The 15301-nt window shown below is 40.2% G+C and overlaps 1 protein-coding gene across 2 annotated transcripts in view; it reads left to right on the plus strand.

Annotated features, from left to right (window-relative positions):
• Positions 1-11571, plus strand: part of FKBP5 (FK506 binding protein 5) — a 149322-nt gene extending 137751 nt beyond the window's left edge. Inside the window, exons 9-11 of one of the 2 annotated variants that reach the window (XM_006882050.1) lie at positions 4978-5163; positions 7958-8197; positions 11059-11571. In XM_006882050.1, the coding sequence (XP_006882112.1) occupies positions 4978-5163; positions 7958-8197; positions 11059-11166 (534 nt within the window). In that variant the 3' untranslated portion in view covers positions 11167-11571. The remainder of the gene's footprint in view (positions 1-4977; positions 5164-7957; positions 8198-11058) is intronic. The other variant, XM_006882049.1, reaches the window with a different exon arrangement.
• The last annotated feature ends 3730 nt before the right edge of the window (positions 11572-15301 follow it).

A 15301-nucleotide genomic window follows, 5' to 3' on the forward strand; every position in this document is an offset into this window, starting at 1 on the left:
GTCGTTCCCCCACTTCACTGATTTCATCTCCTTGTCAAAGATCAGTTGACCATAGATAGATGGGTTGATCTCTGGATTCTCAATTCGATTCCATTGATCTGTGTGTCTGTCATTGTACCAGTACCATGCTGTCTTTACCACTACGGCAGTGTAGTAGGATTTGAAATCAGGGAGCTAAATGCTCCACCATTTTGAATGAGATCTATTCCTAACTGTGTCTTTAAGAATTTATGGAGATGTTGAAACAGGTGCGTACAGTTCTTATTTAGCCTTACTTTAGTGCAAGAAAAACTTCTAAGCCTTTTCCATTATTTAAAAATTACAGGTATAGCAAGTGATTTTTTTGCAAATGAAGTTAGTTCAGTCATTTCATAGTGAGAGAAAATTTACATAATATTAAAGGGCAAGTACAGGTTGTTCTTAAGTTGAATTCCTAACCCAGTAACTGCCTGTATTTAATTAAGATTCCTAGTGGATTATTTATATACTCACATACACGGTACACTACAATAAAGTGAAAATAGTCTGTAAAATTAACAAAGACCATAGGTCTTTAACTGTATTTCTTATGTTTTTAACCATACGTTATGTAATTTCCAAAACTGCTAAATAGAAACCATTTGGGGAGTTTGAGGCTTTTGGCATTTGACTAGACTTGTATGAACTCAGTGAAGTCAAGCAGCTCAGCCATTTAGAAGCTCTAATTAGTTGTTAAAAACACAGAACTTTGAAGAACATTGTTGGAAAGGAAATAATGTCCTGAAACCTTGAGTTATTAGACTATATCCTGGATGTGTACAGAGAGATGTGTACTAAACTCAGGGATCAGTAGTAGAAAGCAGTGTGTAAGAATCTTTATGATTACTTAACTTTATTGCTTATTATCCTTGCAGCTGCCACAGTTTTATTTGTGTATTTTGTAATATTAGGAACCTTCTTAAAACTACTAAATTTTTCGATAAAAATCTATATCAGCAGTCACACATATGGAGCAAATTATTTCTAATATGGCAATTTGATAGACAAAATCTTTCAAAACCTTAGGTCATTGGGGGAAAATGAACAAAAGATTTAAAACCACTGATCTGAAACTTTTCTCCCAGAATGTCTCTGAACATGCTGTACTACTACAGGCTTCCCTGAGGCACCTTCATAATTATAGGTAAAAGATCCCAACAGTGAGCTTAGTTCTTACTATAAAATTTTTCAAAATGGTTGGAAGCGAGACTGCTATACTCATTCCCTTTTGCAATTTCAGGGCAGGTTTCAATCTGCCACAGGGCCCTTCCAGACCTCGTCTTTCCAGGGTGTTTGACTTGGCACCTTGAGTACATGCACAGAGTCCAGATGTGTGGGTGAGGGGGGAGGCTAAAATTCAAAGCTGTGTTTCATGCCAGCTGAACATTGAAGCTCTATTTCCTTTGACCTGATAACATAGTTTACACCCAAATGAGTAAATTTCTCCTCTTGTTGTATTCTATCAAGTGAATTCCAACTCATAACAACCCCATGGATCAGAGCAGAACTGTTCCATGTGGTTTTCTAAGAGTGTATTGCCAGGTCTTTTTCTCCTGCTGGTGGTAGATTTAAACCTGCAACTTTTGAGTTAGCAGCCAAGTATTTTAACTGTTATACCACCAGGGCTCCTTATTGCTCCTATTAACCACTTCTGTCATCAGGTCAATTCCAACTCATAGTAACCCTCCATCAGGCTTGCAGGGCCTAATTCTTTAGAGGAGGAGACTGCCCATGTTTGTTCTGTGGGGCTGCTAGTGTATTCAAATTGCCAGCCTTTTAGTTAAGATCTTGGCCCTATGCTACAAGAGCACCTTCTTCTCTCCTTTTAGTGGTGCAGAATTTTACTAAGTTTTTTGCATGGGGATGACTGTAAATGCTTAATTTCAACCTCTGAACACTATCAAGAAGAAAGGAAAAGGATCTTTTTTATTTTGTACTGAAAATAATTAAGAACAAATAACTATTAACCCATTGGTGCTGATTTGGAATCAACTTAAAGCTGACCTTCTGACAGGTTCCTTAGACTATAAGAGTGCATGAGAGGAGACTGACCGTCTTTCTCCCTCAGAAATAGAAGGGCAGAGAGGCTCGGTCTTTGGATTAACAGCACATCTCCTTTGGACTAAGTCACCTGAGGTCCCTTAAGAACACATAAGAACATGATAATTATGCCAAGCATTGTGTGAGTCAGTCACACAGATGTGAGTTTTCGTGGCTGACAGTATTCTGTTGGATTAGAGCATTCCTTATTAGACCTGGTGGGTGTTGCTCTTTTCTGACTTGGAGGAAAGCGGAGAACCCTGCTGTGCTTTCCTTCATAAAATGGAGCTTTTGCGCCCCCTCGTGCTCGTGGAAAGTAAGTATTCCATTCTTAGGCCTAACCCTTTGATCCCTACTCGTAGGAACTCGCAGACAGAGATGCACTGCCCCAGAGTGGTGCTAAGGCTGTAAATCTTTGGTGTGCGAGCAGATTGTCAGTCTTTTTTTCCTAAATTCTGGGTATTCCAAAGGAGATGTGTCTTCTGTACTGAAAGAGCTCACAAAGAGTGACAGTACAGTTACCAAACCCTGACAGTGGTAAAGTCTGGGTTTGCTCTTTTGAAGTACTCAAAAGAGTGGGAATCTTTAGACTATGATAAATATTATTTCCCCAAGAATCTCATCTAGATTTTTTTTTTTAATTTCTGAGACGGAAAGGATAGCAGACTCATTTTTGGTGCCCTTTTCCTTCATAAGGAGAGAGCTCTGGTAGTATGATCCCTAGTGAGTTGCCCTTCTAACCCAAAGGCATAGCCTCTCTGGCAGTTCACATCCCCCAGCTGCTCCGTGGGGAAGAGATGGGCTTCCTATCCTCCCACCCACCGTTGCAGTTTAGCCTCTGAAATCGAGCAGAGGGTCACAGTGAGTCAGAACCTACTCAAAGGCAGTGTGCAACTTTTTCCTTTGTAAGGAGCCCTGCCAATACAGTGGGCAGAGCAGTCAGCTGCCCACCTTTGTTCAACTGTTTGAACCTAGTACCTGTTCCACTGGAGAAAGACGTGGGAGTATGCTTTTATAAAGATGTAAAACCTTAGAAACACTCTGCAGTGTCAGAGTGAAGAGCAGTCTGCTTGATATCGGTGGGTTTGGGTTTTTGTTGATACATTTTTCTTTGAGAGCACCTCAGAATCCTTTTGCACTGCATTCCTACAGTAGGGCCGGGGCCTTCCCCTCCCTACACAGTTGTCTGGTGAAGAGTGATATGGTCCATAGCATTGCCCAGGCCCTCCAGTTGGAGCAGGGCCTTATTCTTGTCACCACAAAGTTGACATCAAGGCTGCTTTTCTCTTAGCAGACCTCAGTCATGCCAGCTACTTGGTCTCCTTTACTGCAGGGACATTATCACAAACCTCTTCTTTTTCTCATATTCAGAGTCACTGGGTAGAGGATGTACATGGGGGGGGGGGACATAATTATACTCTAAGACTTCTTCACAACTTTAACTATGGCAAATTCTAGTGACCTGGTCTTAGAAAGGGACACTCTGGTGGCCTAAGGAGTTACACTGCAAACACAAAGGCAAGAAGTTCTAATCCACCAGCTGTTCTGCAGGAGAAAGATGGGCAATCTCCTTGCATGTAATTTCTAGCCTCTGAAAACCTACTGGAGAGTCAGCTATGAGTCAGGCAGTTCTCACTAGACTGTACATAACAACATGTTATGTAGCCATTAGGTCAAACATTGAGCTTACTAACTTAATAGTCTGCCTGCATACCTGCCATCGGTTAGATGTGCCAGCGAGGTATGTTGCCCTGTGAAGGACAGCTCTCACCTAGACTCCCATTTTATTTGTGTGTTTAGCTAGCTTTCCTTTCTTTCATTTCTTTAAACAGTGTAAGCACCTTTTCTCTACCCCAAAACCTCTTATATATGTCATTAATTCATATGCTCATTCATAATTGTTATAATTCCACTAGTCACATAAGAGCAAAAATATTAGGAGGAGCTTTTTCCTACATAGCTGACTGACACTGACATGATTTATGGGGTGTGTGTGTGTGTGTGTGTGTGTGTGTACCATCGAGTTGGATCCAGTTGGTATAGGAGGTGATTGCCCCTCTTTCTCCAGTGGAGCATCTGGTGGATTCAAACCATGCGCCTTCAGGATTGCAGCATAGTTTCTTGCCACTAGGCCACCAGAGCTCCAGTTTATGTTCTAATTATGACTTATGTCAGGTGCTGCTGTTCAGCTGCTTATCTTTCTTTTGCCAATTGTTTAAAGGATTAGTATGTTCATCTGGCTCACTACTTATTTTATAAATAAAGTTTTACTGGAACAAAGTAACACTCTTACTTTTATCCCACAAATGGTGAAATTGAGTAGTCACAGTAGAGACCTTTTTAGCCACTGAAGCCTCTTTTATCTGCCTCTTTTACAAAAAACTTTCTGCTAACTCCTGGCTTAACTAGAGAGAACTATTGTTTTTCTGTGTTTGGCACTGGGGCTTGCCAGAATATAATAGTCTCTGCTCTACAGTCCTGAACTCCCTACCAGTCACTGTTTAAAAGAAAATTTAACTCCCCCTTCAAGCAAACTACTGGCATAATGTACTGCTTACCCATCTTTTTGAAAGAATGAGAAATATTAGCAAAAAGAGTCACCCGGGGGTGGGGAAAGAGTAACCCAAAAACCTCAATGTCCTCCTGCTGCAAGAACTGCTCCTCAAAAAAAGAAGTGATGGTAGTGAGTCAAGGCTGGGAGCAGCGGTAATGAGCAGTCCAAACCTGCTGGTCAGTGTGACCTCAGGCAAGAATGGGAAACGGTGCTGTCTTCAGGGAACAGAAAAAAACTGGCCTAACACCCATTTTATTTTGTTTATTATGAGGACTTGATTTTCTGAGTGAAGACTGTGACTTGTGCTTCTTTTGTCCCCCTGCACAGCCAGTACACAAATAATTGTTTGTGTTTTTTTCTCCTAGGGAGGCAAGTACATGCAGGCGGTGATTCAGTATGGAAAGATAGTGTCCTGGCTAGAGATGGAGTATGGTTTATCAGAAAAAGAATCAAAAGCTTCTGAGTCATTTCTGCTTGCTGCTTTTCTGAACCTGGCCATGTGCTACCTGAAGCTTAGAGAGTACACCAAAGCCGTGGAGTGTTGCGATAAGGTAAAGAATGTTTCGTAGGCAGTGGGTGGCGGGTACTCCAGGGTTCACCCTCCACCCACGCTTAGTCATCTTTTATAGCTTCTCAACCAAGAGTTGGACACCTTTCAGTTTGCTGTTTATTTACATGGATGGAAATTATTTGTTTTTCCATGTATTGTGGAAGTTTTAAAATATTTTTACTATATTCAGAATTTTCTGTGGTGATATATTTTTAAAGAAAGTTTTTATCAAGCTGCTGCTTTCTTTGGCCTAAAAATCCAGCTATTCTTTCCTTTGGCCTTGGTATCAGATTGGACCTTGAGAGGAATGTTTTTACTAATCAACTTTTTAAAAATCCATGCATTATTATTATTATTAAAAACTATTTCAATAGTATGATTATTTAAAACTCATTCTTACAGAAAAAAACAAAGTAAAAGTTCATTAAAAATTCTACTCACCCTCTCTCCCAAGAAAACAGCCATTCACTTTTGCTTCTGGTTTTTCATACCTAGACAAGCATATGTGTGTGAATGTATCCTTTAGAGGAGAAAAAACAGATTTTAAACTGGAATATGTTTTTGCCTTCTGACTCGATATTTCTGCTTCTGGAAATTAATTCTACAGAAACAATGTTAATTGTGCAAGAAAAATGCATATCAAAAACAGGAAAGTATTCCAAAGGAATAATGAATGCATGCCATGGGTGTTATGTAGATGGCTCTTAAAAAGAATAAGAGACTCACCACCACCTTCTGCCGGCAGCTGAGTTCTTTCAGGAAGTATAGTGCACTGATGTTCAAATCACCATTAGCCTTGTGTGCAAGTGACCACTTCCTAGTGGAACCAAGGCCTTAGGGTGGAGGGAGCCCTAGGGGAGGTGTTTTTTTACGAGAAAAGGGATCTTGTAAAAGTCCTGAAATTGTATTTGAAAATGAGTAACATATGCAGGTTTACAGATACCAACAGCACGTGAATTCCAGGGCACAATAGCAACTCTAACCTGTAGCCAGAGGTGACAGTGGGCAAGCCAGTGGTCTGAGCCTCTGCTCACGATTCTTTACTGTCCACCTCCCAAATGCCAGCTGCAGGGAAGTCACTACTCCATCTGTCAATCAAAGTAGCACCTATGTGCTAATAAGGTTCCAGGAGGCAAATGGGACCCCAGAGCCTGCAGGAATCTCCTCTGGAATTTGCAGACTGCTAGAGGTAAAACTTGTAAGTTTATGGCAACCTGTAGAAACTATAAAGAACTGACTGTAAATTCTTTCTTAATATAAATTTATACTTAATGTCATATCATAGAAAAGTTCAAATACACCAAGTAAATTACATGGAGGGAGGCAGGTCTGGGCTAGGAAGACAGTTTGGGGATAAAGGAGCAGGTTTGAGAAACATCAGACTGCAAAATGACACTATTCAATTTGGGAACCCTAAGTGATTGGAGAGGATCACACATGGGGAATTTAAAGGTATAGGAAGTAAATTACTGTTTTCTTGGGAGAGAGGGCCAGTGGAATATTAAGTGGACTTTTACTTTCTTGTGTTCTGTATGATTTTTAGATGGTCTTGCTATTTATGTAGTTTTCTAATATTATAGGTTTTTTATATGTATCTCTGAACACTTGACATTGTTTCTGAGGAATAAATTCCTCAAAGTAGAACTATCAAGTCAAAAGGAGTAAACATTTTCTATTTAAATACATTGAATGTTATGATTTAATAGTATCACTGCTTTCTTTTTTGTCAGTATTATCTAGAGGAATATATTAATTTCTGTTTCTTATTTCTTGATCACTAGTGAAGTTGCACATCTTTTTGCCATTTTTGTTTCTTCTATAAATTACCCTTTTGCATTCTTTGACTGGATTTTTTTTTTGCTTTTGATTGACAGAGTCCTTATTAACATTTATCTGACAAAGAATAAGAGAATACAATGTGAGAAATGATAACACATATTCTCATTTGTCTTTTAATGTTTTTGATGGTAGAGAAGGTTTTAACATGTGTAGTTGAATCTCTCTTTTCCTTTCTGGCTATAAAGGTCTTTCAAAAAAAAAATTTTAAAAAAAAAAGGTCTTTCCTACTGTGATATTATATGCTTTTGAGCTGATTCTGACTCACATGACCATACAGTGAGGTTGTAAAATAGTCCTGTTAAATATTTGAGATTTTTTTAACATATAATTGAAAATTTCATTTTGTGAATATGATAGGAAGTAGAAATTTTGCTCTCTTATTTTCTATGTGATAGCCACCATCTTGATACTATTTATCAGTTAGTCTTTTCCCAACTGGTTTGTATTATCACCCTTGTCTGTACTAAATTTGTTGATACACATACATGTGACTGTTTCTGAAATCTTTGTTCTGTTGCTCTGGCTTGTTTGTCCACATGTTAACAATAAAACTCTTAATTTCAGTAGTTTTATAGTATGTTTCTCTCCCTCTGGTAGGACTGGTCTCCCCATTATTTTTACCCTTTTTTAACCCTCCAAGATTTGTTTAGCCATCCCTGGGTATTTACTTATTCTGATAAACTTTAAAATGAGCTGCTTGTGAGCTTCCTTTCCAAATTCCCTTGGTGCCTTTACAGAAACTACATTAAATGTAAAAATGTGTTTGGGAAACTTACTATATTTTGATAAATCATATAAAGCACTATTGTTCCAGTATGTGTCCTCCACCTCCCTTGGCCAAAGAGCTTTGATAAGTTATTCGGAGTGAATCGGAACTTCTTTTCTCTTCAAAATCTCCACACAAAGTAAGAAGAATTACCTTCATCCTTTCTAAAATGTGCACTATCTATTCACAGGCCCTTGGGCTAGACAGTGCCAACGAGAAGGGCTTGTACAGGAGGGGTGAAGCCCAGTTGCTTATGAATGAGTTTGAGTCAGCCAAAGGTGACTTTGAGAAGGTATTGGAAGTGAATCCCCAGAATAAGGCTGCGAGACTACAGATCTCCATGTGCCAGAAGAAGGCGAAGGAGCACAACGAACGGGACCGCAAGATCTACGCCAACATGTTCACCAAGTTTGCAGAGCAGGATGCAAAGGTATGAGTTGGACCCATCCTCCTCCTGGAAGATAAAATGCTGATCTTACACCCCTTTAGTTTTTGTCCTAAGAATGTTAAAGTAGGGCAGAGAGACAGACAGACCACCCTACAAGCAAAGGAATAGAGGGAAATAACTTCTGATCCAAAGCTGGTTTTGATCCAGAGATTAAATATTCCTCTTACTAAGGGCTCAGGCTTGTGAGACCCTGGCATGTCCCTGTAAGAAATGAGGACAACAAATTTCCTAAAGAAATATCAAAGCTTTTGTCATTTCATTTCCTTCCCACTGTCCTCTACTACCCCCCCGCCCCACCTCAGCTTTCTTGCTGAGACTTCCATTTTTCCCAGGAAATGGGCTATTATGTGAAACCCCACTATCATGCTCTTTTATCTTGAGGTTCAGAAGTCAGCCTGGCAAATGTGACAGGAACAATATCTGTAGAGAGTGGTCAGCCTCCCTTTCAGCATAATTATAGCCTTATCCTAAGTGATTTCTCAGCTCCTAACCCCTTTTGTTAAACAGAGTTGCAGTAGTTGGAGATGCTATGGGCAAAATCCTGAATGATCCAGGAGGCATCAAAAGAAGATGGAAGGAATACAAAGGATCACTGTACCAAAAAGAATTGGCCAAAACAGAAATATTTCAGGAAGCACCATATGATTAAGAGCCAATAGTAATGAAGGAAGGAGGTCAAGCTGCATGAAGACATGGCCAAAAAATAAGGCCCCAGAAATCAGTGACCAATTGACGTGTTTCATCTAGAAAATGCTCACCAGTCTCTGCCAGGAAGTTTGGTGGACAACTGTCTGGCTGATTGAGGGGGAGAGATCCATATTTGTTCTAATTCTCAAGAAACATGATCCAAAAGAGTGTGGAAATTATTGAACAATATCATTAATATTGTCCATAGGGTTTTCAAAGACCTGTTATATTTCAGAAGTGATGGCCAATCCTTCTTCCTAGTCTGAATTTGGATGCTTAGCTTTGGAATAACATCTGACAGACAAGCATTTTTCCCTTTACAGAGGTTGTCCCTTCCCTTTCCCTGAATATTAGCATCATTTGGACTCTCTCCTACCCCTTCCAGCGTCTCCCTCCCCCTAGCAACAAATAGGTCTGTGTTGGAGAAGGTGAAACCAAGTTTCTTTTTGGAGGCTTGGATTTTGAAGCACTGTCTCACATACTTTGGATATGTGGTCAGAAGGGACAATCCTTGGAGAAGGGCATCAAGCTCAGAATGGTGGTGGGACAGCGCAGGAAAGGAAGACCCAGATGAGATGGATTTATATAGTAACTAGAGCAATGGGAGTATGTTTATTTGAGTCAGTGAGACTGGCACAGGACAGGGCAGACTTCAGAACTGCTGTGAGTTGCCATCGACTCGATGGCACATAACAATAACAAGAACATCAATATCACATGCAAGCAAAATACTGCTGAAGATCATTCAAAAATGGCTAGAACAATTCCTAGACAGAGAACTGCCAAAAGTTGAAGCTGGATTTAGAAGAAGCCTTGGCACCAGGGTTATAATTGCTCATGTCAGGTAGATCCTGGCTGAAACCAAAGAATACCAGAAGAATGTCTATTTGTGCTTTATTGGCTGTGCAAAGACCTTTAACTGTGTGGATCGTAACAAATTATGACTAATGTTAAGAAGAATGGTAGTCCAAGAACACTCAGTTGTATTCATTCAAAACCTATACCTAGATCAAGAGGCTGTTGAACAGAACAAAGAAACACTACATGGTTTGAAATTAGAAAAGATGTGTGTCAGGATTGTATCCTTTTCCCATACTTATTCAGTATGTATGCTGACCAAATATTCAAGAAGCTGGAGTCTATGAAGAAGAATGAAGCACCAGGATTGGAAGAAGATTCATCTATAATTTTCGTTATGCAGCTAATACAACATTATTTGCTGAAAATGAGGAGAACTTGAAGTACGTACTTGCGGCAGAAGATTAAAGAACACAGCCTTCAATATGGATTGTATCACAACATCCAGAAAACAAAAATTCTTACCACTGGACCTATACACAACATTGTGATAGATGGAGAAAAGAGTGAAACTGTCAGTGGCTTCTTACATGGATCCATAATCAACACTGTTGGTACCTACAGCCAGGAAACAGTGCACTGAAAAAGTCTGCAGCCAGTGACCTCCAAATTATTGAGGAGCAATAGTGTAGTTTGAGGACGAAGGTACACCTGATTCAGGCCATGATCTTTTCAATCACTTACTATTCTGCTTAAAGTTGCACAGTGAATAAGGATGACAGAAGAATTGATGCTTTTGTATTATGGTGTGGGAAAGAGTAATGAACATCCCATGAGCTCCCAACAGAACAAACACATATATCTCGGAGAAGGGGCAGGCAGAGAGCTCCTTGGAGGCAAAGATGATAAAGCCTATTCTCACATACTTCAGACATGATGCTAGGAGAGGCAGTTCTTTGGAGAGGGACATCATGGTTGGGAAGATGGAGGGTCAGCAAAGGAGGAAGAACCTTCAACCAAATGGATTGGCACAGTGACTGCAGCAGTGGGCTGAAGTGTGTCCAAGATTATGAGGTTGACATAGCATAGTCTGAGTTCAGATCTGTTCATAGGGTCACTATGAGTCATACTTGACTTGATGGCACTTATCAACAACAATCACCCCTTTTGCCACATGGACTTGATGGGAAAGATGAGAGCCCCTAGTATAGCCACTGCTGGCACAGTCCTTGCTTACCCCAGTGAACAAACCTAAATGAAGTCATTGCTCTCCTCCACACAACAAACTGTCTGGAGGAGCCAGAAAGTCATCTGACATCTCACTTTTGTCTCTAACCCTTTTGATTTCTTACTCTCAGGAAGAAGCCAGTAAAGCAATGAGCAAGAAGACTTTAGAAGGAGCCACCAATGAAAAAGGAACAGAAAGTCAAACAATGGAAGAAGAGAAACTTGAAGGCCATGTATGACGCCACGCTAAGGAGGGACAAGAGTCCTCATGAACTCAGCCCCCTCCTCCATGGGCTTCACCCAACTCAGGACTAAGCAGTGTTTAATGTCAAGTTTGTTATAGTCTGTGTGATTCTGGGAGCCAATGGCAAAACCAGTAGCTTCCCCAAAGCGTCCCCCCTGCTGCTGCCCAGTGCACTCACCGAGGGGTGGCATGGGACCACTCCAGGTGGAACAAACACGGAAATGACTGTTGGTGTGTAGAAATTAAACCAACAGACTAAGTCCAGCTCATTTCAGTTTGTCAGAGATCAATATCCAGTTCAGGGTCCCTTGAGATAAATAATCCTAACAGATTGGTTCTGTCTGTTGTGTTTTATATTTGATTGAACTTTATTGGCACTGCAAAAACCTGATGAAAAAAATTAGTGAATTTCTCCTTTCCTACAGTTGGGTTGAGTGGGAGAAGGGGCAGGAGGGTTTTTTTAAAATGACTGAAGTGCTATAAATAGACCCTGTTGCATTTTTAACCAACAGAATCACAGTAGAGGGGGTCTGGTCTCCCCACAGGTACATAATAGCATCAAAGACTTGAAAACCAGAACCTCAGAGGCCGCTTGCTTGCTGGCTCACCCTTCTCCCGAACACCCTCATCAGCATAGTCTCCTTGGGAGCTTGCCCCTGGGGAGGACTTCTGTCATTCCTAAATCCCACTCTGCAACGATTCTGAGCAGACAGGAGTTTCTGGATTGGCTTTCCCTGTTTTGGATGAGGCTCTGAGTCGCTGAATTGTGAAAATAGCAAATCAGAATAGTGCTTTTCCCTTTCTCTGCTATGTCTTTCAAATAATACTGAGTACATACAGTATTGCCTGCTAGCATTGCTGTTGTTCAATTCCTTATTTCCATGCTAACCTTTGTTATCACAAATTTAAGACTTGTTCTTATAATATCTTAGACCTGGAGTGGATTTATATACCTATCCATTTAGGATTGATCAAGCTTTTTTTGTCTTTTTAAATAACTGGTTCATAGACAGATACATATATTCTGGTTTATGAAACTTCATTTACACTCCTATCATGAAAAAAAAGTTATTCTTTACTACTAAGTAGTTTAATTTTTAATAAAACAAAATCTATAGGTCAAGGGAAAAGGTCGTTCCTCTTCTACATTAAGGATTTTCCTTGCAAGTTTGATGTGCAGAAGCTTTTTGCCCGTGCACTAGCTTTCTTGTTCTGCTATGAGTTGTGAGGAAGAATTGAAAACCATTTCCCATGCAGGTACATCAAACCTAACTCTCCACTTCTTGGGTATTGAATTAGGGCAAGTAGTAAAATAAATACATATAGTTGACTTTTAGTCCTTACGGGTAATTGAGATTGAGCTGGGCTTTACTTTTCCACAGCCTAAAAAATGCTCACAGGGGTGGGTTTGGCAACCCATGGAGTCACTTAACACTTGGTACATCTCACTTCTCCAAATCTTGAAGCAACACTGGCAGTGATATTTCAGATTCCTTTTTATTTTTATGGTGGTTTTAACAAGAAACATTCGTTGTTACTTAGGATGCACCTAAAAATGAAGCCGTCTCCTCTTATACCAGTTTTATTCTTCGTGAAATTGTGAGTTTTCTCCTTTCATTGTGACTAAAACCCTAGTAATAATCTGTCATTTAAAATTTTGTCTCATTTTGTGAAATAACCCTTTTAAAAGCCCACCTCATCTAGGAAGTATGAGAAACAAAGATTGATTTTTGCTTATTTTTTTAACTCTTTGTTATTTGTAGCTCTGTTGATGAGAGCATGATTCCAGTGTTGCCAAGAGCAAGATTTGATCAACAAAAGACTGTTTATTGGTTTTGTTTATTTTCTAGATAACAAGCAAAATTCTATTCAAAAAAATCAGATTATTCTAGCCAGCTATCTCCTAAGTGTGTGTTATGGGTGACGAAAAGAAACTGGCAGGACTAGTGTGGAGAGAGGTGGGCATTAGGAGTGTGGGTGCTTCTCAGTCAAAGTGCCATCACCAATCAGGAACAACCAAATCCACACATCCTTGTATCAAATTCTGTAATCTTAAACAGTTCAAACTATCTTTTAGACTGCATGGAGAGTGATGAGACAGCATGTGATGGGTTAAAACCCCAAGTTTTGGTTTTTTAAAACCTTCATTTACATATACATTTTTGTGTCCCCTAAATAAAAAAGAAAATAGAACAACAGCCCAAAACAAAATTGATTTCCCATTGTTCTTTGTTTTGCTTAAGTAGTCTTTAGGGAAACTTATTTTGGTTGGGAAACTGCCTGCTTTAAAGTAACCTGAAGTCCATGTTGGAAGAAAGGCAATGGAATAATCCATCTTTGCTAAAGGAACCAAGTAATTGGAAAAATAAGAAAGCTTTGCTTTTTATTAGCCAGTGGATATGCCACCCTTCAAATTGATTTTAAGGCAAATTCTATGTAGAAATTGGAAAGCATTTCATTGTCCTTTAATAAATATGCAAACTAGCAGATAAATAGGCCTATCTGAAGCATTGTGCTGTGTTAAGCTCCTTGTCTTCCTTTTTACATAGCATGTTTCAGCAGATACGCACCTATATATCCAAAGGCCTAACAAGATGACACCACACACACTGGAACCTGACATTGCAAAGGCGAGGTAACGCAGTGCTGACAGAAAGAGGTGCCACTGAGGCCAAAAAACAGGCAGAAGTGGCTTCAAGACCTGCTTTGGTCTCATAATTCCTTGCCTCATCTCTGGATTTACATTAAACTTCTCCCCCCTTAAATCACCTGCAGTGAGATAATTGTGTTTATCTAGTTTTTTCCAAGCACCTAGTGATTATCCAAGGAATTTTGAGGGTGAGCTAGAGAAAGTTCCCTGGTAGTAGTTGCCGTCTGCCACTAAGTTGTTGGAACCAAGGTACCAACAAGTTTTCAGAAGCTGTAAGTCACACAGATGGGGATCGCCCATCTTTCTCCCAGTCACCTCCCTTTCGGTTGACAATGCAGCTCCTTAACCACTAGGCCACCAGAGCTCCCATGAGATGCTAGTTGTTTCTTACAGTATCCAAGCATTTCGTGCAATTGAAATGACAACAGAACCATGGGTATCTTGTTCTACTTTGGAATTGAGCTAATGTGGGAAATTCATCCAAGTGTAGTAAGGACAGGCGGGGGATTTGCTTCTGAAAGCTGCTATAAGTTAAGGAACTTCTGTTTGGGGTTCGTGTCTTTTCAGATCCTTTCCTCTGTGTTGTAGATCCTTACCACCTTGGAATCCTGATTGGAGTAAGAAAAAGGGAAAGGTTTTCTCTACGCTCTGATTGTTCTTAGTATGCTTGAAGTAATGCCACTTTTTTTGTAACATAATCTCAGGGGCAAGTAGTGAAATCCTTAGTGCTTTGCACTGTATAACCAGGCATTGACCAGGGTCCACTAGGTACTGGCTGCTAAGAGCTATGCACAGAAGACACCATCTTGAAGGCACAGATTAAAACTGCCCATAATATCTATGGACCAAACCAGGGCTTTAAAATCCTCTCTTTACCCACCTTCTAAATATAAATCAAATGTGACTGCTGCATCATTTCCACCTTCTGAAGGAATTCTGAGGCAACCACTTAGCTGACACATACACCATAATTTCTTAACATGTTAAATATTTTCAACCTGTGTCTACTTTGGGATAATGAGTTTTTAAATAACTCATATCGATGCCTCTGTGTGTTGGAGAAGAGTACTGACTATCCCATGATAGTCAAACAGGTATCCCAAGACAAACAGGTATATCTAGGGGAATGTACTGCCAGAGTTCTCCTTGGAGACAGGGATGGTGATAATTTGTCTCACATACTTTGGGCACGTTTTTAGGAGAGGCTATTCCCTGGAGAGGGACATCATGCTTGAAAATGTGGAGGGTCAGTGAAAGAGAGGAAGACCCTTGACAACATGAATTGACGACATGGCTGCTGTAATGGGTTCAGGTGTGCCAGGGATGATGAGGACGGCACAGGATAGGACAGGCAGGGCTCAGATCTGTTCATAAGACTGCTGTGAGTCCTGGGGGACTCAATGGCCCTTATCAACAATGGTGGCATTTGGTGTTGAATCAACTCAGACTCATAATCACTCTATAGGACAGAGTAGAACTG

This window comes from Elephantulus edwardii, unplaced genomic scaffold (genome assembly GCF_000299155.1).
Source record: "Elephantulus edwardii isolate Elephantulus edwardi_28Jun2011 unplaced genomic scaffold, EleEdw1.0 scaffold00017, whole genome shotgun sequence".
Classification (NCBI taxonomy): Eukaryota; Metazoa; Chordata; class Mammalia; order Macroscelidea; family Macroscelididae; genus Elephantulus; species Elephantulus edwardii.